This window comes from Rhinatrema bivittatum, chromosome 10 (genome assembly GCF_901001135.1).
Source record: "Rhinatrema bivittatum chromosome 10, aRhiBiv1.1, whole genome shotgun sequence".
NCBI classification, from domain to species: Eukaryota; Metazoa; Chordata; class Amphibia; order Gymnophiona; family Rhinatrematidae; genus Rhinatrema; species Rhinatrema bivittatum.
This window is the reverse complement of record NC_042624.1, coordinates 63,218,891-63,238,377: the sequence shown is the minus strand read 5'-3', so window position 1 is coordinate 63,238,377 and position 19,487 is coordinate 63,218,891. Positions and strand designations below refer to the sequence as shown.

The 19,487-nt window shown below is 42.3% G+C and overlaps 1 protein-coding gene across 10 annotated transcripts in view; it reads right to left on the bottom strand.

The window, feature by feature from the left end:
• The window catches only part of CACNA1E (calcium voltage-gated channel subunit alpha1 E), a 735,423-nt gene that overhangs the window by 144,488 nt on the left and 571,448 nt on the right, over positions 1-19,487 (bottom strand). For all 10 annotated transcript variants that reach the window (XR_003858904.1, XR_003858905.1, XM_029617785.1 and 7 more), the window contains exons 22-23: positions 15,715-16,034; positions 6,919-7,090 (exon numbers count right to left, since the gene is read on the bottom strand). Coding sequence is in view for 8 of the 10 variants with exons in the window: in XM_029617785.1 (XP_029473645.1) it covers positions 6,919-7,090; positions 15,715-16,034 (492 nt within the window). In the remaining 2 variants the exon portion in view is untranslated. The remainder of the gene's footprint in view (positions 1-6,918; positions 7,091-15,714; positions 16,035-19,487) is intronic.

Here is a 19,487-nt window from a genome sequence, read left to right as displayed (position 1 = left end):
GGAGCTGATCATTAACAGATTGCTAACTCCTTATCCGGAGAAGTAACAGATTGCTAACTCCGCCCCTCGGGGGAGTTGATCGACATCAGATTGCTAACTCCTCCCCTTGGGGAAGCTGATCTCCAACAGATTGCTATCTCCTCCTCTCGCGGGAGCTGGTCGATGACAGATTGCTAACTTCTCCCCTCGGGGGAGCTGGTCGATAACACCGTACATCAGTAATAGATCCAACAACACTGGGTCTGATGTTTTAGGCAATGTCAGGTAGATCAACACATCGGCTGCATAAAGGGAAATTTTGTGAGTCCTGGCCCCCAGTTGAAACCCAGAAATGGCAGGGCATTGTCTATTAGCAACTGCAAGAGGCTCTATAGCTACATCAAAAAGTATGGGAGAAAGAGGGCAACCCTGCCACATTCCTCTAACAGTATCAAAAAAGGAGGAGAGGGACCCATTAATACTTAAATGTGCCCTTGGTTTGTCGTACATAGCCTGAACCCAGGCGAGAAAATGGGCAGGTATACCAGTCCTCTCCATGACCGCAAATAAAAAGGCCAAGTTAAACTGTCAAATGTCTTCTCGGCATTTAGCGAGATAACTCCCATCAACCCCTTCGATCTAGCCAGGTGTAAAAGATTGAACAGCCTCCTGGTGTTAGACATTGAGTTCCACCCCTTAACAAATTCCAGCCTAATCAGGGTGCACTAGGTGTGGGAGTAAAGTCTGGGGACAGAGTTATAGTATCTTAACAAGTATTTTTATATCAGAGTTAATGGCCTATAAGACCCACACCCTAGAGCATCTTTCCCCTTTTTGTAGATAAGTGATAGAGTAGCATCGGCCATGGTGCCCAGTGATTAACACCCCCCCCCCCCCCAATACCAGCTTCATCATAAACCTGCAAAAAAAAAAAGACTAGGGACAGAAATTTTTTGAAAAAAATTGATGGAGAACCCATTTGGCCCTGGACATTTACCTCCCGGTAAAGCCTTAACCGCAGCTTGTATTTCAAGTAATGAAATGAGCTCAGCCAGCATTTCCCTCTGGGTGTCAGGTAGAGATGGTAAACCCAAATCATCCAAGAACCTATTAATCTTAGACCTGTCACATTCATTGGGTGCCTTGTAGAGTTTGGAAAAATAGTGTACAAACACCATCTCTATCTCACGGGTATTAGAAGTGAGCCCTCCCAAAGGCCGTTGCATTTGAGCAATATGTGATTTACATGCTCTTTTCTTAGCAATCCTAGCCAGGAAGTCCCTTGATTTATCCCTATGCTCATAGTATCGGAGCTTAATGTACTTCAGGGTCTTCCCGATCTTATAGAGTTCCAGAGACTGTGATTCTCATCTACATTTGTCCTGGGCTGCAAGAGTCCTGTGAGATCCAGGACGTTTATGCTGAGTCTCCAAATCCCAAATCTCAGCTAGCAACAGAGATTCCTTTTGCATCCTCTTCCACTTAACATGACTAGCAAAACTAATATATGTTTATCTCTGAAAAAGGCAGTAAAAGTTTCCCAGCGTAATATTGACGTATAATCCCCCTCCGGATTGTGGAGATCAAATTCTGCTACCACTTCTTTAAGTCAGGGAAGCATTTGTCTCCCAACAGAGAAGTATTAAGCCTCCAAGTAAAAGGCTTAGATTGAGCAATCTCAAAAGTGAAGCAAAGCTCCACTGGGTAGTGATCGTAGATAGTACAGGACAGTATTTGGCTGCTATTCAAATGAGATACCGTGTTAGGAGTACACAAGAAAAAATCTACCCTACTATAGGAGGCACGCCTGGGAGAATAAAATGTGTAGTCTTTGTCTCTGGGATGAAAATGTCGCCAGGCATCTGTGAAGTTAAAAGTAGTGATAAGGTCCCAGAATCCCAAATTAGAAGGAGTGTGAGATCTGGACTGAGAAGTCCTATCAACCAAGGGATATGGACTAAGATTCCAAACTCCACCCACACATAAATGATCAAACCCAAATGTTGCTATCTTATCTGTAAGAGCATGAAAAAATTCTGATTGATCAGTGTTAGGTGCATATACATTTACCAACATGAAAGGGATAGAATGTAATAAACCCTCAACCATAATAAACCTGTCATCCTCATCTGCTAGCATCTGGCGGACAATGAAGGGCAGGCTCTTATGAAGAAGTATACAGACCCCTCTACTCCTGGAATTATATGAGGAATAAAAGAGCTGGCCCACCCAGCCAACCCTAAATTTTTCATGCTCTTGGTCAGTAAGATGGGTCTCCTGTAACATCAAAATTTGAGCTTTATAACAGTTAGCCAGGTTGAGGATACGCTTCCGCTTTATAGGAGAGGACATTCCCCCTAACATTCAGAGAGAGACATCATACCATCATAGTTCCAAACAGTAAACATGCATCTGGAGGAGGGGCAGCACAGGAAGACCAAGGCAACAGATCCTAGCCTGGCAGGGCAACTTAAAGCATGCCCGCCAATAAGAAAGAATGATGTAAGTTAGACATTCCAGCTGTTAACAGTACCACCTCACGCATCATACATACAAAAAAAAAAAGAGTGTATGCCATTTAACCCCTCCCCACTAATGTACAGATGTCAAAAAAGCTAGCATCCACCACCCCAACATACAATCATAACAACTAACAAACCTACCCTTGTCCCCCCCACAAAACCATCACAAAAACCACCCCATACCAACCTATACTGCCCACTCACTCTCATTAAACCCCATACCATTCCTGAGCAGCCCTCAAACCCCAAACAGATCCTATGGCCTCTCGGTGGGAAGGAAATCGGGACTAAAGAAGGCAGTCCAACCACCTCTTCATCTCTCACCTCCCAGAAACCAACCTCACCCTTTAATCCCAACCTGCAAATTCCCATAGAAGCAATAATTTGAAAACAGATAAACATTTCAAATGTTGCCAGATCACCCCACCAAAACAGGGCTACTCCACTAACAAAGGCCCGATATCATGCACAGACCTCAAATTTAGTCGACAAATAAAAATCAATATATTAAAAAAGGAGCCAGCATGGAGCCCATTAGCAAGAATTGGAGCATAGGCAAAGAAGCAAACCACCATCATGCATAGAGAGTTTCTCTGTGCAGATTAAAGCAGGCTCAGGGGACATCACAAATCACGGGAATAGTGCCAATGGCAAAACGTCCCTAATACAGGCAAAAAATTTAAAAAGGCCTGAGCAGGAACTTAAAAAACCAGCCCAATCAATATTTAGAGCAGAAAACAAACCGCCAAAGCTAGCGGCACAAGCAGGCTCCTCAGTGTGATTAGTCCAAGGATACCCCTGCCAACCAAGCTAAGGTCTCATCCACAGCACAAATTCTATCAGGGAAAAGATGTACAGAATATAGCACAGAAACTTGTAACCCCGGGGTGGCCCGGCAACCAGATATTGTGATGAAAGTGTCCGATATCAATATGATCTCCATAATGGGAAGATGCAGCGTCCAGGGAAAGGGAAGACACTTCTCTGAATGCCCTACAAGCCTCCTACCAAAAGTCAGGAAATGCACTGCATAGGCGACAGAGCACTCACCGGTCCCCTTCTATCACTCTGTCGAGCCTGGGTGCTCAGCATCTCAAATCCACTTCTCTGCCACTTCTACCGAATCCAGGATGACTAGACGGCCATTCCTGATGACCCGGAGGTGAGCGGGATACAGCATAGCATATTTATAATTCAAACATTGCAACTTCTTCTTGACCTCTCCAAAAGCTTGCTGTCATCGCTGCAGGTCCACAGGTGAGTTGGCAGACCCCAACACGGGTTAAAGTGTCTCTGGGAAGGGTGAAGAGGGGCTTATGGCAAGGCCAGGGGGCTAAGTTTAATTTTTGGTGCCAGAGAAGCAATTTTTCTGTTTTAGGGTTGTTTTTTTTAAATTTAATGAGTATTTTGGTTCATTAAACAAAACAAACCGAAATAAACATTAAAATCAACATTTTACAACAACCATGAAACAAACAAAAAATGAAGTGCAACAAAAATAAATTTTCCTGAATGCCTCTATTGTTCCCATGTAGATGGAGGTCTTCCTATGTTTTTTCAGGGAAAACTCACAGTTATTCAGTTTCTCTCTGATCTCTCTGTATTTCAGTGCCAATTACTGTGTCCCTAATTGTAAAAAGCTACTCCTCCTCACTTTGAAAGTTGTCTCCTCTAGGACTATGATTTGCAAACAAGACTTCAAGCATTTGCATCCAACTTTCCAACACGATGCTCTACCGCTGGGTCTCTAGACTTTCTTTGCTTCCCTACCAATTGTTTTATTAATCATTTCATTACCTAACCCTCCTCTACCTTTTATTTTTGTCTTACAGATATTACTCCATAGTTGATTTTGGGCCTTTCTCCTTTCAGGGTTTTCCTATTCATTGCTGCCTTCATCACAAAGACGGTAAACTTTAAAATGACCACGGGGGCGCTCATACAATTTAATTTTAAATCATGCGTGCAATTACGCACGTATGATTTAAAATATGGCTACTGCGCATGTGTGTGCTCCTAATTTTTTTTATTTTCTCTTTATTAAATTGTACTCAACAATAAGCAAAAATAGACGAATATTGATACAGAAAGGTAAGATACCAAAACAAAATAATGAATTAAACGCATCATACACTTCAATAATATCAATCTAGCCCACATCATTGGGGGAGAAAAAAAACAACCATATTCAATCGATACCTGAACAAGATAGAGAGCTAATACAAATTGTCTAACTAGTATCACTTAGCCTTTAGCCTTATCTTTAAGAAAGGTTCTGAGATGTGGTGGGACCAAAAAAATAAAATTATTCTTTTTATACATTACCGGGCATTTACAAGGGTATTTAAGAAAGAAGGAGCCATTTATCTCTATAACTCTCTGTTTTAACTGTAAATATTGCTTTCTATGTTCTTGCGTAGCACAAGATGGAACAACATAAAGCTGTTGTCCACAGAACAATCTGGTTTTATATTGGCAAAATTTCCAGAAAATCGGATCTTTGTCCTGCTCAGACACACAAATGACCAGAAGGATTGCTCTGGAGGAAATATCATCAAATGAAGACTCAAGAAATGTGGATAGGCAGGGACTTTGCCCCAGGAGCACATCTAACTCCCCTCACCCAAAAGTTCATCCCTTCTAGTTTTAGGTAGGTAATAAATCTTGGATAAAGCAGGGCATTTATCTGAAGGAATAAGCAAAATATCCACAATATATTTTTTAATTAATTCCAAGGCCAATAATAATCTAGTCACTGGGTAATTTAAGAAACGGAAATTTTTCCTTCTGGTAGAATTTTCTATCATCTCAATCTGATTATCCATCATCAAGCTATCTTTAACTTGTGCAATTCCAACTGCTTGCACCACAGACATCTGAGAGTTCAATTTAGATATGGAACTATCAATAGCATTAATTCTCGAATCTTGCTCCTGAATTTTTGTTTTAGTGTCCAATGTTATAATATTCAATTGCTGAACAGTAACGGTTAAGGTTCTATCCAGTTTGGACACCATCCTCCAGATATCAATCATAGTAACCCTTGTGGGGCCCTGAACCTCTCTTACATCCTAGAGTATAACTTCTAATTGTAAGCAGTTAATCGAGCAAACGTATTTCACATATCTTCCTTAGGACTTTGTCAGCTTTAACATGCGCAGGTAAACAGATTTTAAAATATGTTCATGTGAAGGACATTCCCAGTTTTTCCAATTAGTCCACCAGTTTGCCCAGTCCATCTTGGGGTCATCCATACCCCTCTGGTTCTTCAGCCTGCACTCCCTCCAGTTGACCCAGACCCCTCACCCAGTAGTTTAAGGCCTAAACAGAGATTTAGGCAGACTGACACCTCATCAGGAGCAGAAGTAAACAAGTGCTGTGACTGCCGGATTTAAAATGCGGATTTACACACGTAGCTGTTGGCCTCGCCCCGAAACACCCGTGCCCTCCCCAACTCTGCTCCCTCTTTTTGCTTGAGCAGGCGCATATATGCGCATAATTTGCAGCTTTTAAAGTATGTGTTGTTCATGCGCAGCCTAGATATATGGGCCTTTTTTTTTTCATATATATGAACCTTTTAGCGTGAGCAATACTTTTAAAATTCACTCCTTAATTTAAATGCTGTCAAAGTAACATTTGAATCTTAGCTATAGACTTCTGCAGTACTTTTCTTAGATGGATGCAAGCCAAAACTACCTTCCCTGCATCAGTCTTTCAACCAGTAATTGAATTTCTTTCTGAGAGGAATTTGTCTATTCCCTTATGCGTACAACAAAACAGAGGAATTAGCTTTCTGTTGAAGACCCTGCCTTAATTCCATGAAACGCTCTAAAACATTTACTGTCTCTCAGTTATCCAGGTCATTTGTACCTAGTGGCATAATGATATGCAATTCACATGCCCTTTGCAGCTAACTAGCACCTCAGTCTTTGGCCAATCACTGCAAGCTTTGACACCCACCACACTTCTCTCCCCCCATGGTTCTTTTGAAACTCTATACCCTTCCCTACAAAGTTCTTTATTAGGTTTTTTTCTTCCTCTGAGTTCCATTGCAGTCTCTTTCAGGGTCCTTCCTGTAGAGGACCTCCTTATCTACTTTACCTCTACTTTGAGGCAGCCCCAATAATGCCTGCTTCTAAACCACAAGCATGTTGCTAAAATTTGATAGAGGTGCTGGATGTAAGAAGTGTCTATTATCCTAGGGACAAGGTCTTCCTGTTCCTACAGTAATAGAGACTCCCCTGCATTTGGTAGGCCTCTGTATCAGTGGTACTAAATTACATGGTCCCAGCCACCTCACTGTTTACTCTCTCTTTTCCTGATGATTCAGTATATTCTTACAATTCCTTGATTTACCTCCTTCCACCTTGATTCACTCAAAGCTACCACAGTCAAAATAGACAATGAGATATCTCACGGGTTCATCGAACTGAAGATAAACATGGAACTGTATGGCACGATGGCTTTGGGTGACTCTGCTCCTTTTTCATTCGTCATCTTTTTCTCTTCCTCCTCATCTTCATCATCTCCATCCTCCTTTACCTGCTCTTCTTTCAAGGGGCTGGCTTCTCCATCTGTTTTGTCGTCCACTATAAAAATGGAAAACATCTGACCAAGAATCCACAATACCAGTTTTCACAACACCGTATAACAGAATGAATTAAAGCATATAGCAGATGAACCACAGCTGTGTCATGGCATTGCTTGTGGCTTTACTGAATGAAAGGGCAAGAATGTCATTTTGCTATCTTTATACTGCCTTGGATTTGTTGTCATACGCTCTGTTTCAACTGAGATTGAGCCGGATGTAGCATATAAGAACTTGCTTGGTTAATTAATGGGACAACTCTGAAGAAGACAATGTAAACTCAAGGAAAAAAAAAAATAGAAAAGCTCGGATTACAGTATCTATAAGTATCAACAATTAGCAATATAGAAACTTTTAAAATATATTGAGAGCAAAAGAAACAGAGACAGAGAGAAAAATGGAAATTTGAAGAGTTAGAGATGTAAGGAAAGAGAGAAATATATGAAGAGACGAGACACTGAGGAGAGAGAAAGATGCACAAGGGAGAAATTGTGTCATGTGATAAAATAACAGGATGCAAAGATATGGGGGGAAAAATAAGGATGCCCAGAAGGGGAGGTTTTCACACTGCCTGCACCAGGAGAGTCTGCCAGTACCTTTTACAGCAGATCTCAAAGGGAAGGCCCACATGGTCTTTTGCTTTGAAAGGTGCCATGGGCACAAAGCACCCACCTTTTGCACAGGCATTTCTTTCATGGAAAGTATAGCGTGAAGATCTCTAAATGCGGCCTACTACGTGCATGGTTCCTAAACATACCCCGAGAAGGCCTCTTCTCAATGCATTGTTTTGTAAAGCCACAGTAAGGGAGAGCATTTTAATTTTCAGCCCGCTGCAGATTTGTCCAAGTAAATGGCTTCTAAACATGCCCTCAGAGACATACAAGCCCCTCTTTGCCTGCTCCTTTAAAGAGGGAGCCTAGTTAGAGTAATACGCTGTGATTAATGACAACAATATAATCCCACTCATGACAAGGCAATGCTCAAAGAATGTGTCAGTCTAGCCAACCGAATGTCAGGAAGTTTGAAATGCAGCCCCTCAGCTTTATCAATAATTAAAGTTACAGGGTTGCCTTTCAGCCTCCTTGGTCTCTGGTAGGAGAGGAAGAATTGCTGCTTTTAGCATCATCTGTTCAGGAATGGAATTAAGATTTTTTTTTTATTAAAGGGACATTATTTTAAACACTACTTTTCAAAGCTGAGACAATCCAATCATTGTATGTATATATATTGTGTCCAATATATGTTATTTATTTTTCTGCAAAATTTAACCAAAATATTTCCTATCTTTATATCTGTGGATAATTAAGAAAATACACATATAGGGGCCTATGCACTAAATCTCAAGTTTAAACTTACCATGTGATGCACCACATTTTTAGGGCACATGCTAAAAATTACTCTCAATAGCAAATGTATGCAGTCAACACTTACACTAACCGTATCTCTAGAGTCTGGATGGTAATAATGTGATGCATACATGTTAAACAGTGTGTTACAGCCCTCTTTTCCTCATGGCTCAGTCCTCTTACTGCAAACCTGTATAGAAGTAAGCCTAGAACATGGGGTAGGCTGTCAGTGTTGAGGGCAGAAGTCGGAGAGAATGAGGACCCCAAGAGAGCAGGTAAAAGAAGAGACTTCTAGGAGAAAGGAGACAGACCAACAGCATGCACCTCAGAGGTCTGCCAGAGAGGTAGAGGATGTGAAATGTTTAGAGGAATCAGAATAGGGAAGTGATTAAATTATACTTGAGGCTGTGCCACTCACATCCAGGATGGCTGACCCATATTCTCACACAACAGCAGAGCAAGACTGGCATCAGACAGTGATTTGGCCAGCTCTGCCACATTCATCCCATTGATACTAAGGAGGGATATCTGTCTGTCCTGACTCCAGAGAGCACTGGAATGTGACCACCTCTCTGTCAGGCCAATACAGAACAATGCGCTCGGCCGAATGCACTGTTAGCCCCCGTTTGGCCACATGTTTTTGACGCGCTATTTTTACCCCTTATACAATAAGGGGTAATAGCGCGTGGAAAACGCGCGGCCAACCCCCCCGAAACTAATAGCACTCATCACATTACCACATTAAAACCAAAAGTCAAGGAAAAAGGGATTTACAGTGGGCTCTGGTAGAATTAGACCTGTGATGCGGAGGACACATGCTGTATCAAATGACAAGTACAAAATGCCTTCTTTGTATTAAATACTGAAGAAGTTCTTGAGAAAGAGATTCAAGTGTTATCTGAAAAGAAAGAAGAAATCCAATGTATACAGAAATTCCATAATACAATCAGTAACCAAAAGAAAAATCTCACTATGCTGGGTAACTCTGTCATCAGAGGCACTAATCTGGGAACTCTCAGCGAGGGAAACACTACAGTTAAAAGCCTCCCAGGATCATCGGCCAGCAGAAATGCTATTCAAACAGTCAATGACAGTAGGACATTAGAATGTCACCCCAAATACAAATACAATAAAATAAGGCAAAGTGGATAACAAAAGTCAGCAAAATAAATCCCACAGAGAGTCCAAGAAAAACATTAACCTGTACCAGAACAGCTGGAAAGCTATGTGCACAAATGCTTGTAGTTTGGGCAATAAAATCCCAGACCTGCAAGCCCTAATGGTGGAGGCGGACTTGGACATTGTTGCTGTCACGGAGACGTGGTTCACAGATTCACATGATTGGGATACTACCATACCGGGATATAACTTATTAAGAAAGGACAGAGAGGATAGAAAAGGGGAAGGAGTGGCTCTTTATGTCAAAAACAAAATCCAAGCATCCAAGCTGCAGGGAAGATGGAGCAAAGAAGAAACTTTATGGGCCGTCCTAAAAAAAAGATAATGGAACATCCGTTTTTATTGGCGTGGTTTACAGGCCTCCAAATCAAATGGAAGTACTAGACAGAGATCTGTTTGAAGAAGAATGCTGGGCTACATAGAGAGAGGAATATTGAGTAAGAAAATGGAAGTGATTATCCCCTTGTACAGGTCCTTGGTGAGGCCTCACCTGGAGTACTGTGCTCAGTTCTGGAGACCATATCTCCGAAGGGACAGAGACAGGATGGAGGCAGTCCAGAGAAGGGTGACCAAAAAGGTGGATGGTCTTCATCGAATGCCTTATGAGGAGAGATTGAAGAATCTAAATATGTATACCCTGGAGGAAAGGAGGAGCAGGGATGACATAATACAGACCTTCAGATACTTGAAAGGTTTTAATGATCGAAAGTCAATGACAAATCTTTTCCATTACAAACAAATCAGCAGAACCAGAGGTCACAATTTAAAACTCCAGGGAGGAAGACTCAGAATCAATGTCAGGAAGTATTTCTTCACAGAGAGGATGGTGGATGCCTGGAATGCCCTTCTGGAGGAAGTGGTGAAGACTAAAACTGTGAAGGATTTCAAAGGGGCATGGGGTAAACACTGTGGATCCATAAAGTCTTGAGGATGTGAATGAAGAGAAGAGGCATGGGGGTGGCTTTCGGGAATGACGGCTACTACCTGGTGATTAATACCCTTATTCAATAAACATACACACGGTTAATGCGACTCCAACATTGCTCTTTGCTTCAACGGCAAGAGGAAACGTGGGACAAAGGATCTGCAATCACAAATAAGCATGGGAGAAGCTTGCTTGTTGCGGTGGTTACTACCCCAAACCAATTAAGCCTGATACTTCACTTTGAATACATATACAGCGCAGCTCACTCCTTCAATGGCAGGGGGAATGAAGAAAAGAGGATTTATATTAAGACAACCAACAAGGACTAAATTGCACAGGCTGGGTAAACAAATAAGCATGGGAGTAGCTTGCTTATTACGGCAGTTATTACCCCTAACCAATTAGGCTTGATACGTCACTTCTATGCAGGTCCAGCACTGCTCTCTACATCAATGGCAGGGGTGGAAGGAAAATTTGAACCAAAAAGTTACCAATAAGGGCCCTGACCTCAGCGGTCAGATAAGTTTGAGAAAAATAACTGTGAAAGCTTGCTGGGCAGACTGGATGGGCCGTTTGGTCTTCTTCTGCCGTCACTTCTATGTTTCTATGTTGATGAGCCTATTAGGTAGTCACCCGCAATACAGAAAGCAAAATGTACGGCCGAGCCGCACATTTTACTTTCAGAAATTGGCAGGAGTTAATTTCAGACGGCACTGGGCAAGTGTACAGAAAAGCAGATAAAAAGTGTTTTTCTGTACACCCACTGACTTAATATCATAGCGATATTAAGTCGGATACCCCAACAATTAAAAAAAAAAAAAAAAAAATCTTAAAAAAAAAAAATCTGCCCGCGGGTTGGAAAACAGACGCTCAATTTTGTCGGCATCCACTTTCCGAACCCGTGGCTGTCAGGGGTTCAACAACCGACGCCGGTAAAATTAAGTGTCGGCTGTCAGACCCGCTGACAGCCACCGCTTCCGCCAATAAGGAAGCGCTAGGGACGTGCTAGTGTCCCTAGCACCTCATTAGCGTGGGCCCTAATTTAAATACTGAATCGCACGCCCAGGAGAGGTGACTGGGCGCGCGTTGGGAGAGTGGACGCTCTCCTCAGAGCGCCGGCTCTCCCGCGGATTTTACTGTATGGGCCTGTGTATGAGCGACCTGTAGTGTGGAGAGAACTAGCCTTTGCCTTAGTGCTACCTTGGGTAGGAAGTCTTAAGATACTGGGTAGGAGGGTAAAAGGGGAGGGGGAGGAGAGTTGTAGATGCAGTCCTGGCTAAGGCTGCAATAGCAGGAGGGACACAGTCCAAGTGGGGAACAAAGCTCTAAGAAAAGAGCTCTGCAGTCAAACAAAAAGAACTGTTGACGTCAAAGAAAGCCTCTTCTGACTGAAAACTGAGAGTGCCTGCAAAGATCTTTGGACAAAACAACCAGAGCAAAGACAACATTTAACATCAAAATCATGCCAGTCTATAGGATCTTGTGCTATGGCCCTTCATTACAGGTCATCATGCTAATGCATCCTATGCCTGGGAACTGTACAGCAATGTTTGCAAACCACGTGTCATGTCGTAACCTTTTGTACAAATAGACATTTTTATTGTGTCAATAAAAGTGTGGGTTGGTTCTTTCTTTTGCAGAAAGAAATGCAGGAAGATGTATAATAAACAGCACAAGGGCCTCTGGGTAAATGTTTACAGTGTCATCTCTTTCATGACACGTTCAGCTTTCAACCACAATACTTGCTAATAGCTTAACTCTTTAAATAGCATGCATGCTCAAACATTAACAGTTGGTCTGAAGCAGGTGTTACATTTTAGGCCTTAATAAGCATATGCTGAATAGCACATTGAGAAAAGCTATCATGCTATTTCCATGAGCTTATTAAATCCTAATTTGCATCTGTCATTCCTTCATGGATGTGCTTGTACGTACACTATGACCTTAGTGGTAGATAATGAGCTGCTGGGGGTCAGGCTATCTTATACCAGATGTTCAGTGGTGTGGTTGCACTGATGAATGTACTCAGCTACTGGAAAGTTAGCCGCATAAACTTATCTGGCTAACATAGCCAGCTAACTTTACGCTACCCTACAATGCCTCAGACTTAACTGGAGTAAAGTTATTTGGCTAAGTGAGCTGGATACTGCTGGCTAACTTCTTAGCCAGATAACTTAGGGATGATGAAACTAGTGGAAATTTTCAAACCCCTTACTATATGTACCTCTTAGTACATGGTATGCTTTTCCATGCGCCTTGGTGTGCACGCTAATCTTTAGTGCATAGTCCCCCACTATGTCAAATTAAAAAATTGCTGCAACAAAAATAGCGCCAATTTCAGAAAATGTCACAGTGCAAAACTAACAAGTCTGTTATGTGCACTCTACTATTTCAATAAGAGTATAGAGACAGAGCCATCTTTGGGCAGGTGTGAACAGTGCAGCGGCACCAGACTCCATGGCTTGAGAGACCTCACAAGGATCAGTGACCACTCTTCACAAGCCTAAAGATGGCCTTACAGCACGGATCAGTGGCATGAGGAGGAAGACGGGCCAGGTTCGAGAGCACCACCTCCTCCCTTCATCAGCAGAGAAGCAGCTGGGGCTGGACCTGGGTCCCACTAGTAGGAGAGCAGTAAGCATGGGGGGGCCTGTGAGCTAGGGAGCACTAACAGAGCCTCCAATGGCCTTGCCTCCATTTCATGCACAGACTCCCTGTTCAGAAAGGAAACCAGCGAGCGAGGCGGTACTGCTGCAGGGACTGTGAATGCATGCTAGCTCACAGGCCCCACACGTTCACTTGCTGCTTTCATTGTCACCCTCTTCTCCCAGCAGTATCCCTGCATATAAGGTGAGGTGACTGAAATATGGGAAAAGGAACAAAGAACCACATGGAGGGAGGAATGAGAGAGGGAGGAGGAAAGAGTTCAGGCTAATATGTGGGGTTTTTTTTGTTTTGTTTTTTTTAGAGGGGAGTGGATAGGAGGAGGAGAGAACAGGTCCATGCAGTGAGGGCGAGAGGGAGGATGAAGCGGATGTCAGTTGAGGGGTAAAAGAGGGAGGGGGAAGAGTTGTCCATTTTTTTGTGGAAATAATCACAGTCAGCAACCCTTACAGGAGTCCCGTGACAAGATACAGACCACGGGGTAGTGAGGGATGGAGACAGGAGGGAGGACAGAGAGAGACAGATGGACGGTGAAAGGGATGGGAAAGGGGAGATCTTCCCCCTCCTCCCTTCCATCTCGCCACATCTCCCTTTTCCTCCAGCTGTCCTTCTCTCTCCCCTCTCTTCCACTGCCTCCCTCTCATCCTTTCTTCCCAGCCCTGCATTTCATTATTGCACTAGGCAACAGTCTAAAGATGGCTGGGGATACTTATTTTAAAACATTTCTCACTTGCTTATAGCAAACGGATCAAAGCAAGGTACAAACCCTGATGGGGAAGCAGAGAAAAATACAAAGAACATGAAAGAAAGAAAATGCATGAAGCGCATTAACCCTGGCCCATAATGTATGCATGTTCTGTACAATTCTGTAACACCTTTAGCAACATTTACATTATAATCAAGCTATTTAAGCAAACTGAACTTCACAGAAGGAAATGGAGAAATAGAGAGAGAATAGGGAAAGCGGGATACAATAGGGATATGGTGAGAGGAAGCCGTCAAAGAACAATGTTTAAGGGGGGAAATGGGACGGGAGAAAGAACGTGAAAGGCACCCAAAACGTGAAAAGGGAAAAAAAGCAAATCTGAATGTTAACTATATAGAGAAACACACAAAAAAAAAAATAGCACCAAATGGAAAAAGTGTCACATATTTACAATATATTTAATGTAGGTATCAGCTAAACAGTGCTCCAGACTTAATCTTCAGCTTCTTCTCCCAATGGGCTGCAAACTGTATCCTGCGGAAGCCGCCATTTTGTAAAATAGCTAAGCAGTTTGGGGAGGTGGGGGGGGGGGGGGGGGCAAGCATGTACGCTGGATCCCTGATGAAGACATTTTAGCACCAAAACATTGTAAACATTGGGTATTTCTTGAAGCGGATGCATTGCTGGTTTCTTTCCATAAGGAAAAGTCAGTCAAACATGGCCGTTGGCTGTTCGATGAAGTCAGTTGTGTCAGTGTTTGGTTGTTACTTCTTAACATGGGACCTTTGCCAAGCTGACAAGAGCACAAGTTGGCATTTCAAACTGAGACTCAGCCCCTGAAGCAGTGACATCGAAACATGGTGTCATGGTGGGCTAATATATAAAATCAAGATTAAGCACTGCATGAACTCCAAGTATCTGGGTAGTATTTACATTTTATGAACACAAAATACATATAAAAAAAAAAAAGAGAGAAAAGGATTGATTGTTGGGGCCAATGATTATTTATGACCAGTGACGTGGTAGAAACCTCTTACTGACAAAGTAACCGCTCGGTGTTATGAGGGTCCCATCAAATGAATGCAATGCCTGTCTCAGAATTTGAATTTTATTATCCAAATATATATTTGTGAAATTATTTATTGATGCACTTTTTGGAACTGGACTTTTTTTTGTACAAAATAAAATAAAACAGTTCAAACTTAAAATCATTTATTAGTAATAAAATACAATAAAATAGGAAGGTAGGCTGGATTTGGCAGATGATGTGATTTCTAGTGCTTCCACACGATACAGTTTGCAGCCCACTGAGGGCAAGAGACTGTGGATTAAGTCTTGAGCACTGCTGAGCTGATACCAAGTCCTACAATATTTTCATAGAATCAAATATAAATATGTGACACCTTTTGCATTTGAGTATCACAGGTGCCTTGCTCCTTTTTTCTTATTAGTTAGAGAATATATAGAGAAAGACATGCAAGACAGATTCAGGGAGACAAATGGCAGGTTCATGGTACACACTGCAGTGCATGACGTATGGTACAATACAGGGGGACCCACTGCGAATGGTGAAATGAAACGCCAGCAGAAATATGTTCTCTTGGATGAAATCCCATTGCCCCTTTACATTAATTAAATGGTCAGGCAGCCCTCAGCAGAGTTTGCACAGCTTTGGCGGTCCCTCTGAGGCTTACAGAAAATTAAAGAGGGGAGAGGGAAATTGGAAAGAAAGAGCAAAAAGAGAAGAGAGGCTAGGAAGGTTCTCAGACACAAGGAGAGACAAAGAGACCGAGTCAAATCCTCACTCTGTACCACGGTGGATTCAGGTGGCATCCCCATGCCTGGGAGGTCTATAATGATGCTGGTGCTCTCCGTGGCCTGCTCTGTGTTTGCTGTGCTAGAGGAAAGGTCAGGTTCGCTCCTCCTGACTGGGTTCCCGTTCCCCGTCTCTGTCTGCAACCTGCTCATCAGGGCTTGCTCACTGCTGTTTAGGCTGATGCAGTCCTGCTTCGACGGGCTGATGTTTTTCACCTGGTCCAAGTCTTGGGGAGAAAGGCCATCAACGGGGCTCACATCCAGGGCGGCGTCGACACACCCCACATCCGCAGCTGTCGGGTCATTTGATCTGTATTTTAAAAAAAAGGGGGGAGGGGGCATGTTGGTAGACAGGAAGAAGAGAAGAGATGGAGAATGAGAAGAAGGAAGCGAGAGAAGGGGAAGCAATGCAAGACAGACAAAAGGACCCCCCCCTCAAGGAAGAATCAAAAAACCATCAGCTCAAGAGTGATGGAAGGAAAGGAAGATGGGAAAGAAGAAAGTGGAGGGGAAAAAAGGGTGAATAGGAAGAAGGCAGACGCAGAAGAAAAAGGAGATTCTGATTGTCTGGATCATTTTGGAAGTCTGAAACTTAAAACCTGTTAATTACCCTGCAACACCTGGAAATTCTAAGAATGCTAAATTGCAGTAAGTCAAACTACCTCTCAGCAAGTTTACGTTTTCATAAGTTATAACAAATTGAATGCTTAGTCTCTTTCATAAACATTTATTTAAGATCATTTCCATTTATAATTTCCCTTGCGATGACCTCACTTTCAATTACTTACCTCCAATGCTGGTCTCTGACTGCAGCATTTCTGGGAATTCACCTGGTGTATTCCATCCCGAGTAGATTGCCAAGCTTAGAGTTCAAACTGAAGAGCGCCAATTTTAGACCAACTGCCTACTGTTAGCTCCAGCCTTTAGTTCCTTTTTAACCAAGGAAACGTCAGACCTAGAGAGGACATTTTTCACAGCCATGTAGGCGGGTAAACAGCAATTCAGCCACGTAAACTGGCTGCCTGAGAAACTTCCCTCCTTCCCTTAAAATGGATAAAAGTATAAGCATTGCTCCGTGAGATGTTACTTTCAGCCGCAATTAGGGGAGACATTCCTAGGATTTGTTTTAGGTAGGATAATAAAGCAACACGTCTAGATTATATTTGCAAGCCTTTGTGCGTTATGCCCTTGCAGAATCTACCCGCACAGAAAGCAGGCTCTCTCTTTGAAACGGGTAGAGAGCTGGTGTTAAAAAGTACCGGTGGGCTTCCCACAAGGCAGGCAGTCTGAGAACGCCTCCAACGTGAACATACGTTCTGCTCTCACAGAAAAACACGTCAGTTGTATTAAGCCTCGAAAATACAGATCAGAGAACAATTGCTAGTAATTATCCTGTCTTCAAAGGTAGGCAATTTGGATGGATTCACAATGATAGACCTCAGCAAACTTAAAAGATATTTCCCCAAGAGCAAAAGAAAAATCTTAGGGAAGACTTCCTGAAATAAAATGTGCTCAGGTGGAAAAGGGAGTTGTGTGCTAAATGAAACCCTGAACTACCGAGAAGCATAGCAGACTCAGCTAGAAAGAAAAGATTGAGGCACTCCCAACTGAGCTCCAAACCAGCTCTCACACAAGTGACCCTAAAGCAGGGTTAAGGCTGTGCAAGATTTCATGACAGAAACAGAGGAGTTTTCTGAAACAATAGAGTAAGCGATTAAGGCCAAACAGACTTAGAGAAGAGAAGGAGAGACCTTAGAACAGTTTTTCCCAACCCTCTCCTGGAGGCACACCTAACAGTCGGGCTTTCAGGATTTTCATAATGAATATGCAGGAGAGAGATTTGCATACACTGGAGACCCAAATCTCTCTCATGAATACTCATTGTGGCAATCCTGAAAACCCGGCTGGCTATGTGTGCCTCCAGGAGAGGGTCGGGAGACACTGCCTTAGAACCTCCCGGAAGAGGGCAAGAGAGGGATTCAACAAAGTGCTAAAATGATCTTGTGTAAACTGGATAAGAACCTTGAAATCTTTGGGAGCAATTTTGACTAACCAATGTTATTGTCAATGAACTGGTAGCAAATTTTGAAAGGGAAACTACCAGAAGTGGAACTTGTATTTTTTTTCTGTAGGCGGTGAAAAAAGGGAAATGTTCAGACTGGCCAAGCTACCCAGATAAAGGGCTTTGCAAATTGTCTTCTCTATGCCATGAAGACAATGGTCTTTCTTTATCTTTTTATTAGATTTATTAATCACTAGTTGCAGAATCTATAAGCGATGTACAAAAATATATTCATAAAACAATAAGTAAAATACAAGTACATGAAAACAAAATAAAACAAGTAAAAATATTTGAAACAAAAGAAATAAAATATACATTAGAACCTGACAGTAAAATATTGCGCAACGGAAAGCGCAAGTTGAATGATCATAAGATAGAACACAGCAGAAAGATTCCTTAAATATATTCACTAAAAGCCTGACAAAAAATGTTTTCAGCATTACTTTAAATATTTTGATGCAATCTGTAAGATGCAGATCTATCAGAAGCGAATTCCGCAGTTCTGAGGCAGCCACCGAGAAAGCACTATCTCTTGTATAAGCCAAACGTGCCTGTTTAACTGAGGGGATGTCCAAAAGACCCCTTTGAGAGGTCCTCACAGCTCGAGTCGGAAAATGCAAAGTAAAGCATTTGACCCAGGGAGAGCTATGGCTATTAATCCATTGAAAAACCATCAGACAGATCTTAAACTGGATCCTGTATGAGACTGGCAGCTAATGAAGATCACGCAGAGTTGGTGTGTGAGGGAGTGTATAAGAAACTCCCTCAGAAAACCCTGAAGGACCATCCAGAGCCATCCGGCCTGGTCATCCTTAAGAGCCACCCTAGCAAGGGCATCTGGGCCAGGGAGAATCCCTTTAGCCTGGGATAAGGCAGGGCCCACAAAGGTTGAGGCAGGCCCCAGTAGAAGGAAGGAAGCCTCGAGAGAGGGAATAGCACTAAACTGTAAGCTGCATTGCCACATTTGTTTTGTTGAATTGCATGGAACAGCAAAGTTGTTTTACTTGTTACTTTCCACAAATAAAGAGATTTATAAAGGATTTTGCCAGAGTCCAGCCTGAAGTTTGTTCGCTGGCCACCCCTGGCCGCTCGCTGGATACCACACGGAATAATATGCTCTCTATGAGATTTGCCAGAAATCTCATAGAGAGCTTTGGGCAGCTGCATCCAGAAGCATCTAGAATGGTTTTGTAATAAAGGAAAGGAGGCGGACATCTATGTAGATTACATCTACAGTAATCTAAAATAGGTAAAATGCATGCCTGAACAACGGAATGAAAACCAGAATGCTCTAAAAGATGTTTTAAAACCACACAACACTCTCAACTTAATGACGGTTTTAATGTGAGAGCAAAAAGACAAATTGGAGTCAATCCAGACTCCAAGGCTTCAGATGCAAGGTTGGGGCGTGAAAGTTGTATTATTGATTTTTATCAAAGAGGGTTGTGATTTAGATGAGGCCTCTGTATTAAAATAAATTCTGTTTTATACAAATTTAGAGAGAGTTTGTGACAAAAGTGCCATTTATTGATGGTAGACATGCAAAGTTGAAGAAATGTCACAGTTAATAGATAATATAAAGTTACACAGGAGTAAATGTCTCCCTTAAGAATATTCATTCAAGGAACTGGAATAATAATTAAAGCCAAACAGGAATGGGCCAAGTATATTTATTTATGTTTGATTTTTTTTTATTAAAAT